General features: G+C 44.0%; 1 protein-coding gene across 3 annotated transcripts in view; it reads left to right on the top strand.

Moving 5' to 3' along the window:
- The window catches only part of LOC147033159 (retinol dehydrogenase 14-like), a 43778-nt gene extending 21316 nt beyond the window's left edge, over positions 1-22462 (top strand). For 2 of the 3 annotated variants that reach the window (XM_085871269.1, XM_085871268.1), the window contains exons 5-8: positions 13561-13650; positions 13810-13998; positions 14480-14589; positions 21079-22462. In XM_085871269.1, the coding sequence (XP_085727395.1) occupies positions 13561-13650; positions 13810-13998; positions 14480-14589; positions 21079-21348 (659 nt within the window). In that variant the 3' untranslated portion in view covers positions 21349-22462. Of the gene's footprint in view, positions 1-7651; positions 8188-13560; positions 13651-13809; positions 13999-14479; positions 14590-21078 lie in introns of those variants that run through there. The other variant, XM_085871267.1, reaches the window with a different exon arrangement.
- Positions 22463-24012: the final 1550 nt, after the last annotated feature.

The following is a 24012-nucleotide window of genomic DNA, read 5'->3' as shown; positions in this document are numbered from 1 at the left end:
TCACACACCCAGTCTGCCCACCAAATTTCATCCTGATCCGTCCCCAATTTGTGAGATATCCTGCACACACACAAACAAATAGACAGAGAGGGGTGAAAACATAACCTCCTTCACCTTCGGTGGCGGAGGTAAAAATGCAGCTGAGCGACCCGAGACAATGGGGAAGCACGGTAATATTGTGTGCCGACAGACATCAAAGCTGATACACTGGAAAAAAAATCACAGAATCGTCGGACACCATCTGTAAATGAAAATATAAATAAATGAAATAATTAATGACAATAAATAAATGAAAAAAAATCAAATGCAATTGAGTGACCTGAGACAATCGGGAAGCACGGTTCGTATGTTCACCAAGATTCGTCCAAATCCATCCACAACACAATGTGTAAACACACCCCGCTAGTGTATATGTGTTTGTATGTATATATATATATATATATATATATATATATATATATATATATATTTATATATATTTATATATATATATTTATATATATATATATTTATTATTATTATTATTATTATTATTATTATTATTATTATTATTATTACGGTTGTGGGGGTAGATGGAGGAATCTAATATGAAAGTTAGGATTGAATGGAGTTGTTTGGTCTGTGGACATGTACATAGGAGACCTCTCGATGTAATGAAGTTGGGAAATTGTGAGCTTAAATGTTACGTGTCACCACATGGGGGGGGGGGTGGTATGGTGTTAATTAGATAGGGCTTAAGACCAGGTTTCTCAGTATGTCATTGCCCCCCTGTGACTTTTCCCTATTTTTTGTCTTACAAACTAGCAATGGATCATGATAACCGAGCTGCATGACCAAGTAGGAAGAAGCTTCACCTCCAAGGGTGATGGTGGGCAAGTCACACCCCCGAGGCTGATGATCGATGGGCTTGACATGAGTGGCAGGAAGAAGAGGAGGGCAGAGGAGGCAGGCGATCAGAGAGGACGGGTGAAGCAGCTCATGGCAAGGAGGAACACACGAGTGTGGAGTGAGGGAAGCATGCGGTCGAGAAAGAACGTAGCTAGGAGATGGCCTGTAAGAACAGGACTTTACGGCTGGCTTTCCTTCCACGCATGAAGACAACGGCAAGATTCTTTCCTTGTGCTGAGGCGATTGAGCTAGTGTACTGAGCAAGACGTTGGCCATCAACTCTTGGCTGGTCGTATGAGACTGTCCTCAAAGCATCGTGTTTGTCACCGAAGGGGACAGCGCCATTCTGCAAAGAGCGTATCAGCAGGCGTGATAGACGAAGAAGCTGCACGACGGTTGGTGAGCCTTGGTGTTGAATACCGCTCACAAATTTCCTGACAATCATTCTCGCTGTGAGAGAGCGCCTTGGCGTAATTTTGCATGCGTCTACACGTGGAGGACGAAATGCCTCAATTCAAAATTCCATAGGACCATCTCTGGACAAGCTAAGTGCCAGAATTTTCTTTTATTTAGTTTCCCCTTGTCTGTATTTAAGTCTTTGTGTCGAGGTGCCTCGACTTTCGACTTTTGTTTATCTCACGAATTACTATATTCTCATTATTGTTCCTTGTGAATATTTCTATTGTCATTAAATTCCCGTGTTTATTTTAAGTTGCTGTGTCCGTATATTTTTGTGGGGTTCGAGTATAAACCCCCCTGTGCTGTGCTTCCTTGTTGCTCCGTTGCTCCGCCATTGCGCCGCTCCCCTCCCGCACATGTTATAATCTACGAGGATCAACTTGTTGTTCTAATAAGGAGAACATGTTCTCCTCCGTCACTCAATGGTGTTGCTCTCCCCACCTCCCCCCAATGATGGGAAGCACATGTTCCCATCAACTTCTAATAAGGAGAAACCGCTTGGCTATCCGGGTTGGCAGTGTTAACTGCCCATCACCACAATTTGGGTCAAGGGGATTAACCTGGACCACCAGCACCGTGACAATATATATATATATATATATATATATATATATATATATATATATATATATATATATATATCTTCTTCTTCTTTCGGCTGCTCCCGTCAGGGGTCGCCACAGCGGATCATCCGTATGATCCGCATAGTGATTTGGCACATGTTTTACACCGGATGCCCTTCCTGACGCAACCATGGTCGCCTCTTACGACACAGGGATATGGTACACCTATTTTAACCGGGGTATACACCGGCCCAGTACACTGGTACTCATTTCGCTGACCTCAGCAGGATGACAGGTTGAGTCAACCCCCTGGTGTATTAATTCAGTGGCTCAACGGGGCTTGACTCAGGACCTTTTGAATCCCAAGCCGTTGCCCGAACCACTGTGCCAACACCAGGCGATATATATATATATATATATATATATATATATATATATATATATATATATATATATATATATATATATATATATATATATATATATATATATATATATATATATATATATATTTTGTTGCGAATTCGCACCCACCGGCGTGCGAATGGCCACGTGACTCGAATCGCGGCACGTCGCCCACTGGATGGACAATTCTGTCGTGACCCTCTCGGACTAACGCCGGGAGCTAGTCATGGGTGGGCCTTTCAGCCTCACCACGATCGTGCCAATCGGCCACCCACGTGGGATAGGGTTGTTCGCCAAACTCGACCTACCTAAGTACCCACGCGGAGGGTTGACTGGGCGATCGCACCTCACCACAGGTCGACTCCGGACACGGGCCGCTTAAGCGATCCGTTCCGTACTATTGGGATAACCGAGCGGTGTTATTGTCGGCCTCGACGGTTCCGATTAATTATCGGGCGTATTAAACCCATTACCAACCCTTTACGTGAAGCAAGATGGAGATTCAATTAAAGAAAAGACGAAGCGAAACGGGAAAACAGTTCAACATGATGCACATTTATTCTGTGGCACACGGAGAGCACACATATACAGCCAAACAGAATGCACATACAGTACATCAAATGCTACAAAAGAAACAATGATGCAGAGATACTATCGACTACGCGAGCACACGGCAACACTTAAACAGTTTTACTTCACAGACGGCGCCGACGCACATTTACTCAAAAGCAAAAGAAAAGGCCACCCTCAAAGACAAGGGGGCAGACGAGGCCTGTGGGCCAATATTTGCGCGGGACCTGAAGGAGCGGTCAGGTCCGCGAGATCGGGTGGGTCCTACCCGCGTCTTCGTGCTGAGCCGCAAATGTGGCAGCGCGGTGGTGCCCCGACTTTGTGCTCCTTCGCGGGTTTCGTTGGCACCGCTTGGAGTGGGGTGGGAACGGGGCCCCCTTTTCACACTATCTCAGCGCGGGGGAAGAAGGGGGGGGGAATTGTTGATGCTCTGGGGAAAGAGTATAGCTGGCTTGCTTGGGTCCCGTGACGAGCGATTCCACCGCGACCTCGTCGCCGACCACCGTCGTCCTTGCCTCGGACCCGAACGCCTCGGACTCTTCCCCCAATTCTCCTCAGCCGACTGCAGAAAACCACCTGGACGCCCTCGCCTCCTGACTCCACTCTGCGCTCCAACTGCCTCGCAACAACAACTCCTGCGCAACAACTCTTCTTTCTCTCTGCCCCAAAACTCTCTTCGCTTTTTGCCACTCACTCTGCTTTTCTGCTCGGCGTTTTATAGGCCGGCAGGAGAACCATATGCAAATTTCCGGATCAGGACGAGCTCGGGGGCGGAGCCACGCTCACAATTATTCCCTCTAAACAACGGGTTTGGGGCTAACTACACATGTACTTACAGAGATATCTCACCTACGGGACCTGAATGGTGGTTTGCGAATTTCCACAACCGCAACAATATTTCCACATTTCCACAACCGCAAAATTAAAAAAACATATATATGTATAAAAATATATAATATAAAAAATATATAATATTTAATTATAATATATATAATAATATATATAATATAAAAAACATATATATATATATATATATATATATGTATATATATATATATGTATATATATATATATATATATATATATATATATATATATATATATATATATATATATATATATATATTTGCATATATCTATTAAAAATATATATATATATATATTTTAATATAACATGGCAGAATTTGTTCAAGAAAATTTGAAGAAGAAGAAGACGTTATGGTCACAAATATACATACATATTCATATACATTTGTTCCATTAAAATAGGATAGGCTGTAGTGGAAAATACCATTATTGCAGTCCCTCATTGTCATTGTGTTCCATGTAATAAAAACAATTTCCTACTGTTTACCACATTATGACATTCCTACTCTATTTAAATCATGGTTACGTGTGTGTGTGTGTGCGTGCGCGTCCATGCGCACGCGCGTGTGTGCGTGCGTGTTTGTCTTTGTTGATTCACCGGCCATACTATGCAACCCATTTGGCTCTTAATTAAACCCACGGGTTTCCCCAGGATGGGTTTTTTTGTATACATTGTCGAGGCTCATATAACAGCTATCACACACAACGCATAACAAAGGATGGCAGTGGACAAGAGGGGTGGGAGAGGGAAGCACAAAACAGTGGGGAACAGAGACATGAGATCTGTGCAAGGGAGAGGGATGGTGCACGTACACGGAGTTAACAAGATTGCCACAACAGGGACTTTCAGGTAGGAAAGCAGGGAATTTGAAGGGGGTGTGTTTGGGGTGGATTGACGGGGATAGAAAAGATCATGGTTTTGGATGGGGGAAGATGTGACATGGTGGTGAACAGCTGTTTTGATGACCTGGAGGGAAGAATGGGATTGAAGAGAATGTGGGAGTTTGTTCCAGAGGTGGGATAAAAGAGGACTAAAAGAGTGAAGGTGAGCAGTATTTCTTGATTTTTGCAGTTTCACCAGAAGGTGGTTGCTAGCTGATCTTGAGCGCCCTGTAGAAATATGGGGGCACAGATCACAGACAGGGCTTTGGTGGGGGGGGGGGCAGGCTGGAGAGGAGATGGTAGAAGACAGAAAGACCACTGATCTACCTATGGAGAGAGAGTGAGAGACCCAAAGACTCAGCTTCATCGCGGAAGATACCATTGATCCTGAAAGCCTTGGTATCCACAACATGAAGCCGAACTGGGTGTGAGGCGGGAGCACCAGCCCATAGCGGAGAAGATTACTCTATCAGGTTGTGGATGAAAGCTTTGTATGTGGTCAGGAGCTCAGGCGTGCCAAGGAAGGACTTTGCATGATGGAGGATGCCCATTTGGCGACTGGTTTTGGAGGCCAGTTGGAAATGTGGCTTTCCCAGGAAAATCATGGCAGATAGTTAGGCCCAAAGGCTTGAATGAAAGGACTTCTTCAAGAGGATTGTTGAGAAAGTCGATGGGTGGAGGGTTTTCCAAACGGTCCTTCAGAGAGACATTGTGTGTGTGAGATTTGTCAGGATTGAAAGACATGTTCCAAGTTTTTGACCAGCTTGTGATTTTATTCAGGTCTGCAGAGTGAAGAGGCTGATACCTACCAATATGAGGGAGGACAGATGATGTGGTAAAAAGTGGAGTCAACAGCAAAGAGATAATGAGGATTTTCTAGAGAGTCGGAGAGATCATTGATGAAAACTAGAAAAAGCACAAAGCCCAGAACACGACCTTGAGGTATTCCAGCCTGGACAGGAAGAGGGAATAAGAAAACTATATTGAGGGCCACACGTTGGCTTAGGAGAGGAAGTCTGCAAGCCATGAGTGGAGATTGCCTTGGATACCATAGGATGAGAGTTTGGTGAGCAGGCAGCGTGACAGACCTTATTGAAATCTCACAATATGTCGAGGGATATGGCTCTGATCTCATGTCTGGCATTGAGTACCTCCATCCATTGTTGAGAAAGCAGAAGCAGCATGTCCAGGGTGGAGTAACCTGGCCCGAACTCAAATGGTGATTGGAAATCAAGCCATTGGAGAAGAGGAAGGATTTCATGTCTGAAGAAATGATGGATTCCTGGACCTTGATGATGATTGGGAGAATGCTGATTGATCTGTCGTTGCAGGGATCAGTTTATGCTCCTTTTTTTTGCAGAGCAGTAATGTTTGCTGGATTCCAAGCAGATGGCAGACGACCTTGAGCAAATGAGAGGGTGAATAGAACAGAGAAAGGGTGAGCAAGAGCAGCAGAGCAGGTTTTTAGGACACGTGGGCTGATGCCATCTTGCCCAGGTGCAGAATTCGAGTCGGGGTTTGACAGCGAAATCTCCACCTTGTTGGGAGAAAAGGATACAGAGTCTAGGAATAGCTGTATTTGCTGGGTAAGATGAGTACAGAAAGCGATGGGTTTGGGAGACAAAATCTAGAAGCAAACACAGATTTTAGGCATTCAGCCTTTTCGCAGGTCGTGTCAGCTGTGCAGCCATTTGAGGTAAAGAAGGTGATGGAGGTGGAACATGCACTAGAAACACACTTAACTAGATGCCACCAGGATTTGGAGGAGGGAGACAGGTTTGAGAGTTCAGATTTGAGATTAGAAAGATGTTTTCTGGCTCTCCTGTGGGAAGACACACACTTGGTCCGAGCTTTGTGGAAGGAACTGAGATTACCTTCAGTTGGATTTCTCTTTCATGGAGCAAAGCCAAGTTGTTTCAGGACAACTGCCTCACCACAAGCTTCAGTGTACCATGGGTGGGAGGAAGGGAATGACAACTGAAGACAAGATGGGATAAATCGGTGCATGAGATAGAGCAAATTTCATTTGAAAGAATTCCCAGGATGAGTTGATGTCGGAGAAAATAGAAATGGGAAACCAGTCTAGACGTTTGATGGCTGCTTGAAGTCCATGCCAGTCAGTCTGAGTGGAATGCCAGACTCATTAGTGCCGAGTGCTTCTTTAATAACAGCCAGAGAGATGTCCACTTTGACAAGCATATGGTCAGATGAACCGATTGGAGCAGAAGGAGAACAGCAGATATTTTCAGTGTAATTGGTCAAAACCAAATCCAGAAGAGATGGAGTAACGTTGACTCTGAGATTCATGTTGGAAAGTTGACAGATTGTGTCAGTCCCAATGAGTCGCAGAAGTCCTTTGCTGAAGTTCCATGGCAGGTCAGAGATGTACCCACTAGTCTGTGGCCTTATGTAAAAAAAGCAAAATTTGGGGTAGATTCTTGGCCAAAAATTTGGGTAGATTTGGGTAGATGTTTAAATACATCTATAAACTTCACTGATTCAGAAAAAAAGGGTGCCAGTTTTTATATTAGCTTTTAGGGCCTCCATTTTGAATTTCAAAATGGCTGCCGTTTTTTACCATATATATATATATTTATATATATATATATATATATATATATATATATATATATATATATATATATATATATATATATATACATGATTTTTTTGGTATTTAATGTTATTTTGAGCATATAATTCAAAGTGTGTGCAAATAAGAGTTTCGGTACCAAATGCATTGTAGTTGAGACAACTGTTCATCTGAACACAGTTTGCATGGATATCAACAGGTTTGATGTTAATGTCAAGAAATATTGGTTTGAATGTGACACTTATTACTGGTATCTGACGAATATTTTGTGCTTGCAATATGATGCATATCCACTGGGAACCAAATAACTTACTGCTTTATTTCAGAAGACCAAAAATGCATCGTTGACATCCCATCCTATAAAATACTTAAGGCATTGAAATTTATGGCAACTTGTTAATTTCACTTATGGTTATGATTCCAGATTAACCATGGCGTCCTGTGGAGAACCATCATGTAAGAAGCGTGCAACTGAGCCTTCCATTGACTTTCGAATCTGCTTGTTGTGTCAAGGAGACAAGTTCACTGACATTAAAGGTGTTCATCAACTGGAGCATCTGCGACTACCAGAACTGGAATCATACCAATCATTGTTGGACTGTATAAGCAAGAGGGCTCAATGTCAAAACCCTGAGTATGTTCGTTTGCATCAACAACTGAGTGACATATCTGGAAAAGAACTGAACAACCAACATGTAGTGTGGCACAAATCATGTCATGGTAAAGCAATACACAAGCAACACATTGAGAGAGACAAAGCTCGATATGACAAAGCAGTTTTATCTCAAGAATCAAGTGTATTGTCATACAGCAAAGTCGGTGGTCGCCCTCCCGCATCACAAACATCAAACACCCCAAAGCAAGCAACTCCTGCATCTACCAGCACACTAACAAGATCTCGTTGCCCTCCATTCCAAAAGGAACACTGTTTCTTCTGTCAAAACGAGAAGATTTGTGGTGGTAAGACAGAACGCCTTATTACTTGTCGAAGTGTCGATATTGAAGTGTCAATCCAAAACATAGTTGATGTTAGCGGGAATGAACAATGGAAAGTAAACCTGGCAAACATCATAACTGATGGTGACTTTCTTTAAAGGGACATTAAATATCACAAGAATTGCCATACCATTAACTGGCGCAAGTACATAGAAGCCAAAGAAAGAGTCAGCAACAGAGAACATCAGGCAGAAAATACAGTGGAATTTATTTCTGCAGAGATGGAGTTCAGTGCTGAATTGCAGGAATCTATAGATCAAGGAAGCATCCTTACTTTGAGTGAAGTAGCAACAGGATACAACCAAATTATGCACAATCATGGCATTCCAAACCCTACAGATTAACACGTGCAGTGCTACTCATCAAAATAGAACAACAAATATCAAACTTCACAATCACTGAAGCTAAAGAAAGAAAATCTGCAGTCATTCATTCTCAGGAAACTGTTCGGTCAGCAATAGATACTGTTGTGGAGGAACGTGATGTTTTAGCTATCAGACGAGACATGAAGACCATCTTTCATTGCTCAAAACTTATCAGGCAAGTTATCTTGCAAGCCCGCGAATCTAACCTATGGAGCTTTAATGGCTCATTGACAAATTGTGAAGAACAGTGTGTATCTGCAGAACTAGTTGCTATGATGAGGTGGACATTACAAGGAACTCAAGCTGCAACAACAGACACATGTACCAAAGAGCTCAGCAACACATGTCGCACTCTTTCACATTCCATAGTGCAAGCATGCAAAACAAAGAGGCAAATGTCTCTGACACCAAAATCAAATACAGCTGATTTCCGGTGCAGGCTGTGATACGACAGGACATATCCAAGGGAAGGGAAAGAAGGGGTGCTTTACAACTTTCCTGAAGGCAAGCCTCACCATTCTGAGAGCACCAGCTGACCTTGGCAAAGGGGATGAGCCATCTGAAGAAGTTCTTCGTGGTTGTGAAGAGTTCTTTGCTCTCTTTTTCTCTCCAGTTGGAGTCCACTTTGGGCAAGCAAAGATGCTGAGATGGTTTTTGTTCAAGCAACTCACAGATGAACAAGGAGTTGACAAACTGCCACCGACTCAGGGAGCATGGATTGAACATTTACACCGTGCCCATGTCCAGTGTAATATCTGGCACCAGGATTGGTATTGAACCCAACTTTTCTTGACCCTTTGACCTTGGGGTGGCGAAACCAAGACAAAAAGCTACTGATTGTTCTTTCTCAGGTTGCACCAGCTCCAGTCTCAGTGCTGCAGCTCGTCAGGTGTAACTGTGAGAAATCAAAGTGTTCAAGAAGATGCTCATGCAGAGGAAACAGTGTGGTCTGTACCGAACTTTGCAAATGTGGTGGGGAAGGCGACAGCTGTACGAACATAACACCACCAAGGATTGGCGAAGATCGAGAAGATGATTGAAGCAATGATAATTATAAATGTTTAATCAGTAACATTGACACTCCTGATTTATACATGTAGCATTTTCATACCTTTGAAAAAAAACTTATCCATCTTCAAATTGTATAACCGCCCAAATAAATTTATATTGAATTACATGCTCTATATTATTTCTGTTAAATGTTTTGGAGGATTGGCAAAGAGTGTTCCAATCATAAATATGTTGTTATTATTGGAATCCTCCTGTGCCAAAACATATGATTAGACACCAAAAACATCTTCTTATGTCAAGTGGTTCAAAAGTAATGGCATTTTACATAGAAAACCCCCAAAATCAGGTGGCCATCTTGAATTTTTCCAATATTTAGAGTTTCTCGTGCTCTTAGTTTGCTTCTAATGAATCTTTGTCCCCTTTATATGAGATTAGAGAAAATAAAATAAATATTGTATGACATTTGAAGGAATAGTTCTGGTTAATTTGCAATATTATTTTTAAAAGAAGATTTTCGGCGGTGGCCATTTTGAAATTCAAAATGGAGGCCCTAAATGTTAATGGTAACACTGGCACCCTTTCTTTTTTTTCTAAACCAGTGAAGTTTCTAGATGTGTTTAGACATGGGTAACACGAATCTACCCCAAAAAATGACAAATCCAGAAAATGTTACATAAGCCCACGGACTACACACCCATCCAACTGGCATGATGACAATTTAAATCAACCCAAATGAGGAAGAGGGAGTTGGCATGAGTGGATAGAAGTTGGTCCATCTTTTCAGCAAGCGAGATGTAAAAGGATAGGAGTCATCACTGTTTGGTTCAGGGTACAACACACATAAACATGAGGTGGGAGCAGAGGGGAAGCCATAGCCAGAGGTATTGCTGGGGTGTGGAGGAGTGAGGGCAGTGCTCTTCTTGTCATGGTCTCTCCATTGCTAATTAAGGAAAGTCAGTTGGATGTTAATTGGTGGGAGTAATTAAAGCTGTAGTGTCGTGGTAGGGGCGCTTAGAAGGCAGACACGAGCGGAGGAACAGTCGAGCCGGGCTGTGTTGCACAAGAGGGAGCGCGGGCGTACTTTGCCCACAGCTCTCCTTTATTACGTACTCAGTACACTCACAAGCCGTGGCGACTACGGCACCCACTACCACGCCTCAGGCGGCGCGCACTCCTTATATCCCTGGCAGACACGATGATCACGCCGACCACTCTCCCCACCATCATGCCCTGCCCCGCAGGCCCACAGGCTATACCACAAAAGCTACATCTAAAGACCGTGTCATGCTTCTCAGGCTCGCTCAGCCTCAATTAGTTCTGAGACGTGTGGTACCTAATTAGCGTAACATTTGGCCAATTCTGTGGCCCCAATCAATATGGTATCATGACAAGTGGACACGTGATCTGGCTGGGACTCAGCAAATCGGTGCACTGCTAGCAATTGACACAACCAGACGACGACAAGAACATGTATAGATATATAATATATTGTTACGGGCCTGTCGCCGGGTCACAAGTGGCTTCTTTCGGACTCTCTTCCCGACCTTTGATCCTGAAGCTGATGAGCCACGGATAACTCCTCGACCCAATGGGTTGCTAAGCAAACACGGACACCATTTGAGGTGCCTAAATCTGGCAGGGTCCCCATCAGAAAGGCGCCACATTCATCCGGAGAAATTAGACAGACAAGGGGACACAAATAAAGAAGTCAGGGCATGTTTGCAACCTCTTTCTCACCCGTACGTGAGCAGGCTTGGTCCCCATGGGTCTCAACGAGGTGTTAATGTAAGTGAGTGAGAGGAGCAGGTGGAAGGTGTGCTGGCATGCGGTATCATGCGGTGCTTAGCTCTGAAAATAACTGTTAGAGTCTCGTGTTGTTCGTTGATGTTCCACAACAGGTGAGCCCTGAGGTGTATGCATCGGAAGATGCAAGGTTATATGGTTCATGTGCAAAAGAGGTGGAAGAAATCAGTTCTCTCGGCTTGGTCAGTGCCCGTTCCGCTTGGCGGTGTGGGGGTACCACCCATCGTGCCTTCTGCGTTACAAGGACGTGATGAACGTTCATGCCGCCTGATGTGTTGGGGAGCGCCCTCCTTCGTGCCCTTGTGTTCCGCTTGGTAGTGCTCACCTAACTTGGTACTTTGCATTCTGCTCATATCGTTGGGAAGTGCACTCTCATTCCACTTGGTAGCGCTCCTCGCACTCTGCACCATCGCGTTACTCGACTACACTCTGGTGTTCACCCGCGGACTGGACGCAAACTCCCTCAGGATCTGGAATGCTCTCTTCATGGACTAGGACTGCGCCAGATCTGCACATCATCTCGACTGGAACCACTCCATCCTGGGTTTTTATCGTCCCCTGCATGGTTGCGCCAATCATATCTGCTTTCGGCAATAGACCCGATTGGCTGAGGCGTGCTGTCATTCAGCGACTGTGATTTGTAACTGGAGCATGGGAAGTGCGGAGCTTTATGAAGAGCCTCTTTTGATCCAATGCTGGAACAGTGAAGAGCCACGACCATTACAATGCTGGAATGGCGATTATCAGGCCGAAATACTCGTGAAGTGATGTGGTTTGACGATGTGTGTTTGAGAATGAAACATGAGAATGGGGGTTCGAGTCTAGGTGTCGGAAACTCAGGATTTGAGAATGAGTGTTTGAAAATGGCGTTCAGTTTGAGTACAGGTATCAGGAAATAAGGGTTTGGAAATGAGGCTCAAATATGGAGTTGGAAAATGAAGGTTTAGGAATGAGGCTTAAATACGGAGTTGGAAAATGAAGGCTTGGGAATGAGGTTTTAAGGAAAATGAAGGTTTGGGAATGATGAAGAAAACAATGGGGAAAGTAATCATCATGCATCTCCCTTTCCCCTGATATGAGGATGGGCCACCTAACGAGACAATCACTTTGGTAACATCTAAACTCCAGGATTGTTTTACGTGTTGAATGTAACTCCCCAGGGTCTTTTTCCATAACCGCAACATTACCCCCTCCTCCGTACCAGACTCATTCTGGGTTTGCCAGCTCCTGGACATATGAGGTATCATTCCCATTATCACAATTACTTATGGATCCTTGGGTGTGACATTTTGCTTGTACAAGGAAAGTTTCACGCATGTCCTAATTAAAGAAAATAATGAAACCTAATGCATTGTGTAACATTCCTACACATTAATTTGACAGATATTTACACAGTTCCAAAGTCAGTTAGACACCTGGCAGTTTGGGGAGTTTTGGCCGGCACGCCTATTTGCATCACCAGGACATGTAGAACGCCCGTGCCGCCAAACACATTGGGGAGCGCACTCCTTCGCACCCGAATAAACACATTACCAGGTGGGCTCAAACACTTTACACTGTGTACAATCTCAACTCTGGTTGTCATGCTGGTCCTCAGTGTCCTTCAGCGAGGGTTCAGTATGGCCACAAACAAAAAAAATGGGCCTTGCTCTTGATGACGGTCCTTCATAAATGTCCGATATCAGGTCAGCGTGGCCACAAAACAAATGTTCCTTGGTAGTCGATGACAGTCCTTTGGGGAGGGCATGACGAGGGTTACAGGCAACGGGTGGGGCAACAGGCATGGCAAGACAAAGACATAGGCAAACTGGCAAAACATGGCATAGGCAAACTCTCGAGTTGTAAAAATGTTAACACCCTTTAGGGGTGTTGTTGTTAACTATTTTGAGAGATTACTCTTTGGATCTACCTCTGTGTGGTCATACATTTCTCTTGTCTGATTCGCTTTTGATTGATTGATCAACCCAATCTGACATCACTGTCATGATAATATGCTATGTTTTGCAAATTCAGTATTTTAACTGCAAAATAACTCATGCAATATGGAGGCAAACAGGATTATAGACCGATCAGAAAGCCTCTTTTTTTATCCTTTGTCTTGTTGATGACACCATCAAGTTTCTCCCCTCCTCCCGACCCCTGTCGCCCTCTCCCTTAGATACGACTTCATCCTTAACAGAGGAAGGCCTGGATGTGACCTATGCCACCAACCATCTTGGTCCCTTTCTACTTACCAACCTGCTTTTAGGTAACTTTTCTTAACATAACATTTCTGTAAATTCTGCTTCATCCTTAAGTTTCTGCAGTTGTAGAATTTTCTTGAGATCTCCACTGCATACTACTCCTTTCATCATAGAGCACATTCAACATAGAGGAGACACTTACCAGCTCTGTATCCTTTCTCCAGATCCACTCAAGGCTTCAGCCCCCTCTCGTGTTGTCACGGTGACCTCCATTGTGTACCGTTGGGCTTCTGAACCTCTCTCCACATTGCGACGGATCAAAGACATCCTTCCAAAACATTTCTCTTATGGAAAATCCAAGCTTATGAATGTGCTCTTCACGATGGAGCTTGCCAGGCGACTCCATCACTCCGGTAACTTTTTTTCATTCCGTCTGTGTTACCCTCCCTCATCTAGTCTTTGCGTTGAAATTTTTCTGTTCATGATGGAAACGACTCAGAGTTCTACACTCCAGAACTGTCTGTTCATGTAAGCCTTGTGCCTCTATCCTGTTTACTTATTTGTCCTTCCTCAGATGCTCTATATCGTGACAGGCAATAGTTAGTTAGGCTAATAAAATGAAATAAATTCCAGCTCTACCTAATTTTATGAAGCCAGGAGCAACCCAGGAAGCCAACGACACCGAACTGAATCTGGCTAATCTTCAGACAGCTGGCAGAATGTCTAGCCAAAGTCGGTCCGGCATTATTGTCTGACTGGGTAATGCGCTCAGGTTCTTCTGAAACCCTTGCTCAATGACCAACTCCTTAAGTTTTGAAATGCAACATTTGCTCATCTTGTCTCATTACCTCTTTCTCTTGCTCGTCCCTCCCTGTCGGTGTGCTGGGTGTACAGGGGTAACCTCCAACTGCGTTCATCCTGGTTTCGTCCATACGGGGATCCTACGTAACACACCAGTGATCATCCGCATGGCTATCCACACCCTGGGATTTCCGTTTATTCAGGTAAACCTCAGCATCACATCACATCATATTATAAGAGCATCAATAATATCCCATTCATTAAGGAAAAAAGTTTTGAGGTATGCCTTTATAGTGTACTGGTGTGCCAGCAGTGCCAGACTTTATGTTAATGAAGTGATGTAATTTCCTGCAAACAAGTAAACACCTTTATTGAAATGTGCCAGACCCCCACCAGTTTTAATTCAAAGGGAACACACCAACAGCAGGGTTGAAGGACAACTTGGAGGTCGACTTGGAAGGATAGTGGATGTGGGGAATCACATCATGTACAGCCTTTTTTGTGGGGGGGGGGGGCTGATGGTTGCATCATTGGTTATCGGCGTGGCAATGCTACTGATGTGGATATGGCTACTAAGCCCTTATTACCAGTACACACTGGTGCTCATTTCACCGACCTTGGAAGGATGACAGGCTGAGTCAACCCTCTGGTGTTCATTCAGCGGAAAACAGGGCTCTAACTCAGGACCCTAGGATCCCGAGCCACTACCCGAACCGCAAAGCCGGTTTCCGGTTCCGGTTTTAGAGCAGCGAGAGGTCTCCTTTGGGGCTCCCTGCTGACGTTCTCAAAGCTAAGTTTCCGGTTATTTGTCCTGTTTTAACTGTTTAATTTTCTCACCTACATGTTACTGTGTGTTGCTAGTTCGGTTTTGTTTCAAAAATCGTGCTATTTTGTGAGTATTTTTGTCGACGTTCTTACCTGTGCTTGAGGCCTAGGCCTAGGCTTGAGGCCTACCGGTTCCACTCGGTGTTCGATCGTTTTTTTTTTTGTTTGTTTGTTTTTTCTCCCCATTACCTTCAATTTCTATCCTCCCCATTACCTTCAATTTTGATCCTCCCCACTTTCCAAACATCCCCCATTCTCCCAACTAATCTCTTTCTTATCTCAAAAAAAAAATAAAAATAAAAAAAAAAATAAAAATAAAAATAAAAATAAAAAAACCCTAAAACAACAACACGCTCACCTTCTCCCGATTCTGCTTCTTCTTCTTCCTCTTAACTTCCTCCTCGTCTTCTTCCTCGATTTTTTTTTTTTTACACTTCCATGATCCAATCTGTTGTACTCTCTCTTATATTAATATTAACAAAAAATATATATATATATATATATATATATATATATATATATATATATATATAATATATAATATATATAATATATATATACATGAGCCTGGTGTTGGCGCAGTGGTTAGGGCAGCGGCTTGGGATCCAAGAGGTCCTGAGTTCAAGCCCCGTTGAGCCACTGAATTAATACACCAGGGGGTTGACTCAGCCTGTCATCCTTCCGAGGTCGGCGAAATGAGTACCAGTATACTGGGCCGGTGTATACCCCGGTTAAAATAGGTGTACCATATCCCTGTGTCGTACGAGGCGACCAGGGTTGCGTCAGGAAGGGCATCCGGCGTAAAACATGTGCCAAATCACTATGCGGATCATAATGGATGATCCGCTGTGGCGACCCCTAACGGGAGCAGCCGAAAGAAGAAGAAGAGATATATATATATATATATATATATATATATATATATATATATATATATATATATATATATATATATATATATACATACATATACATATACCCAACAACAACAACACGCTCGCCTTCTCCCGATTCTGCTTTTTCTTCTTCCTCTTAACCTCCTCCTCGTCTTCTTCCTCTTTTTTTTTTTTTTTTTACACTTCCATGACCTAATCTGTTGAACTCTCTCATACATTATTTTTAACTACAAAAACGATCTTATAATGCTTCATCTTCCTCTCTCACACATGTGGTACTCTTTACTGTTTCACAATGCACTACTCTTATGCTATTTTAACAGACTGCTCTCATTTCGACCTTTCCTTCATTCCTTGCCTAAAAAATCCAACTATTACAGCGCTTCTTCTCTCCATGCTCTGAATTCGCCTTCATTGCATCCATCAAGAATTGTGTTAAATCGCATCTCTGACCGAAAACTTTTAAAAACCACAGTTTGCCATGGATGCTCGCTTTCCATCAAACATTCTTTTTTTCCAACTTCAGTGCCAACTCACCCCCCTCACCCCTCACTCTCACTCTCAAAGCAACCATCCCACTCTTCTCCCTCCAAGCCTCCCTCTCACCTCTCTCAAAAATCCCCTCCTCACCTTTCTCCCACCTTTCATCCCCCTCACTCTTCGTTCTCAAAGTTGCCCCCCCTCTCATGCACCAACCTGCCTCCCTCCACTGCCCTCTCACCTCCATCTCTTCACTCCACCTCCTCAAATCCTCAACTGCCTTCTTCCTTGTCTCTTGTCCCCCTCTCCCCTAGCACCACAGAGCCGTTTCTCCTCCTCATTCGGCCCCTCCCCTCGCCGTTCTGCAATACCCCACACTCCTTCAGCAACCCTCCTTACCTGCCCCCCTCGTCCCTTGTCCTACCCTCCCCCTCCCCCTCCACCTCCTGCACCCAAAGCCTCCTCCCCTTCCTCTTCATTAAAAGTGTGGACCTCAAATATCCGGGGCCTTCGCTCAAACCTTTCAGATCTTTCCATACAGGTTGCCACTGACAAACCAGACATTATCTGCCTAACAGAAACTTTCCTCTCCCAAGACGTGTCTGACTCCCAAGTATCTCTCCCTGGTTACTCCCTCTTACAGTATGACAGACCTGAGCCTCGTCCTGGTGGAGGTGTTGCTCTCTTCATCAAAGACTCTATTCCTCACTCTCCATGCACTGCTCTCACTCCCCCACACCCCCAGGAATACCTCTGGCTTCGGCTTCCCCTCCACTCCCACCTCATGTTAATATGTGTACTGTACCGTCCACCGAACAGTGATGACTCCATCTACACCTCACTATCCGAAAACATGGACCATCTTCTTTCTTCTCATCCAAACTCTCTCTTCCTCTTATGTGGTGACTTCAATTGTCATCACGCCAGTTGGCTAGGTGTGGGTACCTCTCTCACCTGCCATGGCACCTCAGTAAAAGCTTTCTGCGACTCATTGGGACTGACTCAATCGGTCAACTTCCCTGACCCGGATCTCAACCAATGGTACTCCATCTCTTCTGGATCTGATTTTGGCAAATTTCCCTGACAATATCTGCTGCTCTTCCTCTGCTCCAATCGCTTCTTCTGACCACGTCCTTGTCAAAGTGGACATCTCTCTGGCTGTTATCAGAGAACCACCTCACCGCCGTCGAGTCTGGCATTTCACTCAAGCCGACTGGCAGGGTCTCCGAGCAGCCATCAAACTTACAGACTGGTCTCCTATCACAACTTTCTCAAACATCAACTCATCCTGGGAATTCTTTCAAAGAAACTTGCTCTCCTTCATGCACAGATTTATCCCCTCTCGTGTTCAGTTGTCTTACCCTTCCTCCCGCCCTTGGTTTACTGAAGCTTGTGGCGAGGCAGTTGTCCTGAAACAACTTGCCTTTGCCTCATGGAAAGCAAACCCAACTGAGGGCAATCTCAGTTCTTTCCACAAAGCTCGGAACAAGTGTGTATCTACCCTCAGGAGAGCCAGAAAACAACATCTTTCTCATCTCAAGTCTGAACTCTCAAACCTCTCTCCCTCCTCAAAATCCTGGTGGCGTTTAATCAAATCTGTTTCTGGTGTATGTTCCCCCTCCATCCCCTCCCTTACCTCAAATGGCCGCACTGCTGATTGCACACGTGATAAAGCTGAATGTCTAAACTCGGTGTTTGCAGCTAAATCTTGTGTCCTAAACCCATCACTATCTCTACCCACTTTACCCAGTCGCACCCAACTGTCCCTGGACTCTGTATCCTTTTCTCCTGACAAGGTGGAGAGCTTGCTTTCAAACCTCGAGTCAGATTCTGCAACCGGTCCAGACGGCATCAGCCCACGTGTCCTCAAAGCCTGCTCTTCTGCTCTTGCTCACCCTCTCTCTGTTCTATTCACCCTCTCATTTGCTCAAAGTCATCTGCCATCTGCTTGGAAATCTGCTAACATCACTGCCCTGCATAAAAAAGGTGCAAAAACAGATCCCTATAACTACAGACCAATCAGCCTTCTCCCAATCATCAGCAAGGTGATGGAATCCATCATCGCTTCAGATATGAAATCCTTCCTCTTCTCCAATGGCTTGATTTCCAATCATCAATTTGGTTTCAGACCAGGTCACTCTACCCTGGATATGCTGCTTCTGCTCTCCCATCAATGGATGGAGGTCCTCAATGCCAGACAGGAAATCCGAGCCGTATCCCTGGACATATCCCGTGCTTTTGACACAGTCTGGCACCCTGCCCTACTCACCAAACTCTCTTCCCATGGTATTCAAGGCCATCTCCACTCATGGCTCGCAGACTTCCTCTCCTGTCGCAGTCAACGTGTGGCCCTAAATGGAGTTCTTTCATCCCCTCTTCCTGTGCAGGCTGGAGTTCCTCAAGGTAGCGTTCTGGGCCCTGTTCTTTTTCTGGTTTTCATCAATGATCTCTCGGACTCTCTGGAAAATCCTCTATTTCTCTTTGCCGACAACTCCACCCTCTGCCGTACCATCTGTCATCCCTCAGACCGGCAAGCAGCAGCTTCTTCACTCACTGCAGATCTGGATAAAATCACAAACTGGTCCAACACGTGGAACATGTCTTTCAATCCAGACAAATCTCACACTCTCACTATGTCTCTTCGAAAGGACCGTTTACAAAACCCCCCATCCACTTTCTCAACAATCCTCTGGAAGAAGTCTTTTCTTTCAAGCTTCTAGGTCTCACTATCTGCCATGACCTTTCCTGGGAAAGTCACATTTCCAACCTCGCCTCAAAAGCCAGTCGCCGACTGGGAATCCTCCATCGTGCTAAGTCCTTCCTCGGCCCTCTTGAGCTCCTGACCACTTACAAAGCTTTTGTCCGTAGCCTGATGGAGTACTGCTCTCCCCTCTGGGCTGGTGCTCCTGCCTCCCACCTTTCTCGGCTTCACGCTGTCGAAACCAGGGCATTTAAGATCATCGGCATCTCCCGCAATGAAGCTGAGTCTTTGAGCCTCTCACTCAATCACCGCAGGTTGGTCGGTGGTCTTTCTGTCTTCTACCGACTCCTCTCCAGCCTTGCCCCCTGCTCTCTCTGTGATTTGTCCCCACCACATTTCCACAGGGCGCTCAAGGTCCGCCAACAACCCCTTCTGGTAAAACTACCAAAATCACGAATCACTGCTGATCTTCACTCTTTCATTCCTCTTTGTTCCGGCCTTTGGAATAAACTTCCTCACTCTATTCTTTCCCATTCTTCCCTCCAGGCTTTCAAAACATCTGTTCACCACCACCTCTTATCTTCCCCCATCCAAATCCTCGATCTTTTCTACCCCCGATAATCCACCCAAGCCCACTTCCTTCATTTCTCCTGCTTTCCTTCCTGAAAGTCCCTGAAATGTCCATCTTCTCTTCGCCATGTTCCCCGTCCCATCCCCATCCCTCTCCCTTCCACAGTTCACCTAATGTGTCTGTTCCCCACTGTTTTGTCCCTTCCACTCCCGCCCCTCTTGTCTCATGCCTCCTTGCTGTGAGTTGTGTGTTAGCTCTCATACGAGCCTCGACCAAGGTATACAAAAAAAAAAAAAAAAAAAGCCAACGCCAGACTTGATGTGGGGAAGAAAGAGAGCAAGAAGAGAATGCAGGGGGTGAACAAGATGGATACAGCTGCAAACTCTCATTCACAGTTGTGGAAGGAAAAACTGGAAACTTGGAAAGAGGTGGGTTTGGGGAGGGTTAACGGGGGTAGAAAAGATCATGACCTGAGATGGTGCTGAACAGCTGTCTTAAAGTTCTGGAGGTTACAATGAAATTGAAGAGACTGAGGAAGTTGGTTCCACAGAGGAAGGAATGAGTGGAGGTGAGCAGTAGCTCTTAATTTTGAGAGTTTTACCAGAAGGGGGTTGCTGGCAAGACCGTGTGTACCCTGCAGATACCTTGGGGGAAGGATTGGGGGGGGGGAGGGGGGACAAAGCATGGAAAGGGCAGAGGGTGCAAGACCATAAAGGAGGTGGAATAATTTTCGATTTTTGACTCAAAATTGCTCAATGTGGAGTTTAATTATTAAGGTTCTTTTTTACATGTTCGTTTACTTGCGTATTCATCCATTCATTCATTCATGGGGCGGGCGCATCCCGTGGTGATAGCAGCTCAGCCATTTTCCTTTTAATCCCTTAACCTCTGAGTGTCATTTTGGTTATTTTCCGAATTAATTTTTTGTTGTGTACACATGTTGAATTATTTATTTGCTGAACTTTGTTCCTCAATTCCCACTGAAATTCCTGTTTGTTTAAGAGCAAGAGGATCTTTTTGAGAGAAGAATAGTTGTTTTTACATCTGTGTTTCATGTTCACATGACAATTTTACATGTTCAAATTCATCTGTTTCAAATTAAATTAAAATAATAACATGAGGTCATCTCTAAATTGTTAACATTTCACAATATTGTGAATGTTGCATTGGCATTGTTATCTGGAGTTGTGAATACAAAATCGATTTCTCTCCGCAACAGAGTGCAAAGCGTGGTGCAAGGGCTCCGCTGTTCCTCTGTCTCTCCCGATCGCTGACCTTTGCCTCGGGTCTCTACTTTGGGCCCGACCTGCGATCATCCCTGCCGACTCTCACTGCTTTAGACCCCCATCTCTCCAGGGAGTTGTGGAGGGAAAGTGAGAAGCTCACGGGCCTACAGAATGGAGAATGCTTGGGGGAGGCTTGGAGCAAGGAGGAGGAAATAACAGAGTTTGAGGGAAAAGAGGGGTCAGTCTTGGAGAGAGAGAGGTAGGGTCAAAGTGACCTCAGATCCATAGGGGGTCTGTATATAGCAAACAATAAGCTCACAGCTAGGTTCAGTTGAAGTGGTCAGAAAGTAACCTCCCCCTTCCTCTCTTTTCTCCAGGGAAGTTTGTCAAAACACTCGTATTTCCTGAAATGAAGAATTCATGCGACGGGTGGGGATGTGGGAGCAAAGGGCAGGATAGGAGTGTTAAAAAAAAAAAGATCAGATAAGAGTGCAGGGGAGTTGCAAAAAGGTGAAAAAAATCGAGTGAAAATCACAAATCGCTTTGAAAGAACAAAAGGTCAAATGAAATCCTCAAGTCACAACATGTAAGAATTGTGAGCAGTCGAATTCAATGGGTGGTTGGAAAGTGTTTTAAATGTACACTGCACATAGATGTTGCTATTTGTCGAGTTTTGTTACATTTACAAATTACATAAGTGAAATGACAGAATTTACATAAACACCCCTTCCCTTCCACCACCTCCCAAAATATGACTCCTGCAATTTCCTTCCCTTACTCTGATCTCTCTCCAGACTTATTAGCCAGTCCCCCTCCCCCTCCCAAGCACAGCAGGAGATGGGGTTTGCAATTGTGTGTGTGTGTGTGTGTGTGTCTGTCTGTCTGTCTGTCCAGGCCATAACTTTTTTTTACTTTTTGAACTTTTGTCATCAAATTTTCAACAAATATTTATTATGAGAATATAGAGAAAATAATAAATAAAAATTGGGTCAAAATGTGAAATAGCAAAATCATAGTGACTATAAATAGCCCTTATGAGGCGGCCCATTTTTAAAAATTTACTTGCATGTTTCATTATTTATTTACTATGCAGCTTTAGTGTGTCTGTTCAGGCCAAATCATATTTACCATTTGAGCTTTTATCATGAAATATTCAACAAACCTTTGTTTATGAGAACATGGAGAACACGTATTGATAAAATGTACAATGTTTTTTTTTTTCATTGTTGTTTTCGTCAACTTTAGTTCGAGTACAAAGCGAGACGGACGGATGTGCTTTGTATTTTGAAATGCTTTCTAGTTTTACTCTTTCATTCCTTTCTTTATCCCCATCCTTATTTGTATCATTAAAATGCCCCTTTAATCCTTAAAAACAAACCGTGTTTGTGCCTCCATACTGTGCAAAGGATGTTTTGAAACTTTGACTCCGCAATGTCGCCATGTTGCCAGATCGGCCTCTGCGTTGACGAAAGCTCGGATAGCACTGAATTTGTTTATAATTACTTAGCAGAGTATGTGGAGTATTACATAAAAAGTTTAAATGGGGGGAAAAAATACATCATGACTCTTGCATGGTAGTGACACATGCAAGTTGTTCCAAAACTGTAATGCAATAGAGAAAAAACCCACAACATTATTACACACACACACACACACACACACACACACACACACACACACACACACACACACACACACACTAACCAACAAAAGTTTTGAAGTTTGTGTTTTTTAATTGTATGTTCAAAGGTCTTCATAACCTGGTTGAAAAGGATTGTCGATATGTACACAATACAAACAAGCATGATGTTATGTGATGCAAATGTTAACATATGATACGACAACAACAAGGCTGTCTAAAATGCCTTTGCAAATTGGCATTGATGCCAGTCTACAAATGATTATAAAGACAAGTTTACTTTTGCAGAAATGCCTTTAATAACGTGTCTGACCACTATTGACCCCAAATACAACCTTGTACCCATCTTGTTATTGATCGAGTCACCCGACTCAACGCTCGTTGTGGGAATGTTGTGCCATTCTTTCACCAAAGTCATTACCAGTTGATCAAGAGACGATGGGCAGACTAAGCAAACATAAACATACCTCATGAGGATGTCCCAAACATGTTAAATCGGATTTAAGTCGGGACATCGTGCAGACCGGTCCATACGAGTGATTTTGTTGTCCTGAGTGCAGCATTTGACAACATGCAAGGAGTGGATGGAAATTCTGAGCCATAACAATTAAGTTATGATCTTGCTGTTGGGCCAGAGGGTCGACAAGGAGGGAAATTATATCATCCCTGTATGTATTTGACACCAGTTATAGCATGCCTTCCAATGTTGACAAGATCATTTCTTCGGCCGCCAAAACCAAATACAATTAACAAATTGCTCCCCACCTCATCTTCAGACTCTAGCATGTTCATTTTTAAAGTCAAGACAAAATCAAGACTCATATTAGAAAGGAACATGGCCTCATTGGCTCACCTTTCAGTTTTGATGCTGTGTTGCCCGTTGCATGCACTGCTGTCTGGTGCGTGTGTGTGTGTGTGTTATAGCAACGTGGAAGGATTCAAACCAAACCTGGTGGACAGATTGGGTGTGTGACAAGGACAAATTGATTAGATTTTGGTTCAGGTCCAGATTCAGATCCAGACTATCAGTGGGATACAAAATGTAAACTGTTCAGCCTGGCACAGATATGTACTCTACCGAGTGCCATTCTAGTGTGCTGTTAAATTATACGAGGTACCACTTGTAAACTTTCTATATCATTTCTAAACTGACTTAAATCACATGGGTGGCCAATTTGTAGAGCTACTCGTACACAGATCACGTGGGCAACCTGATTTTGCATGCAAGTTTCCAGGATTGCTCTGGTTCAAGTGATGATAATTGTATCATGTTGCTTGTTCAATTTCT

The sequence above is a fragment of the Eptatretus burgeri genome, chromosome 2, assembly GCF_056783735.1.
Source record: "Eptatretus burgeri isolate ZD-2024b chromosome 2, Ebu_testis_v1, whole genome shotgun sequence".
Classification (NCBI taxonomy): Eukaryota; Metazoa; Chordata; class Myxini; order Myxiniformes; family Myxinidae; genus Eptatretus; species Eptatretus burgeri.
Note: the sequence above shows the minus strand (reverse complement) of the source record. Positions and strands in the feature narration are given on the sequence as shown.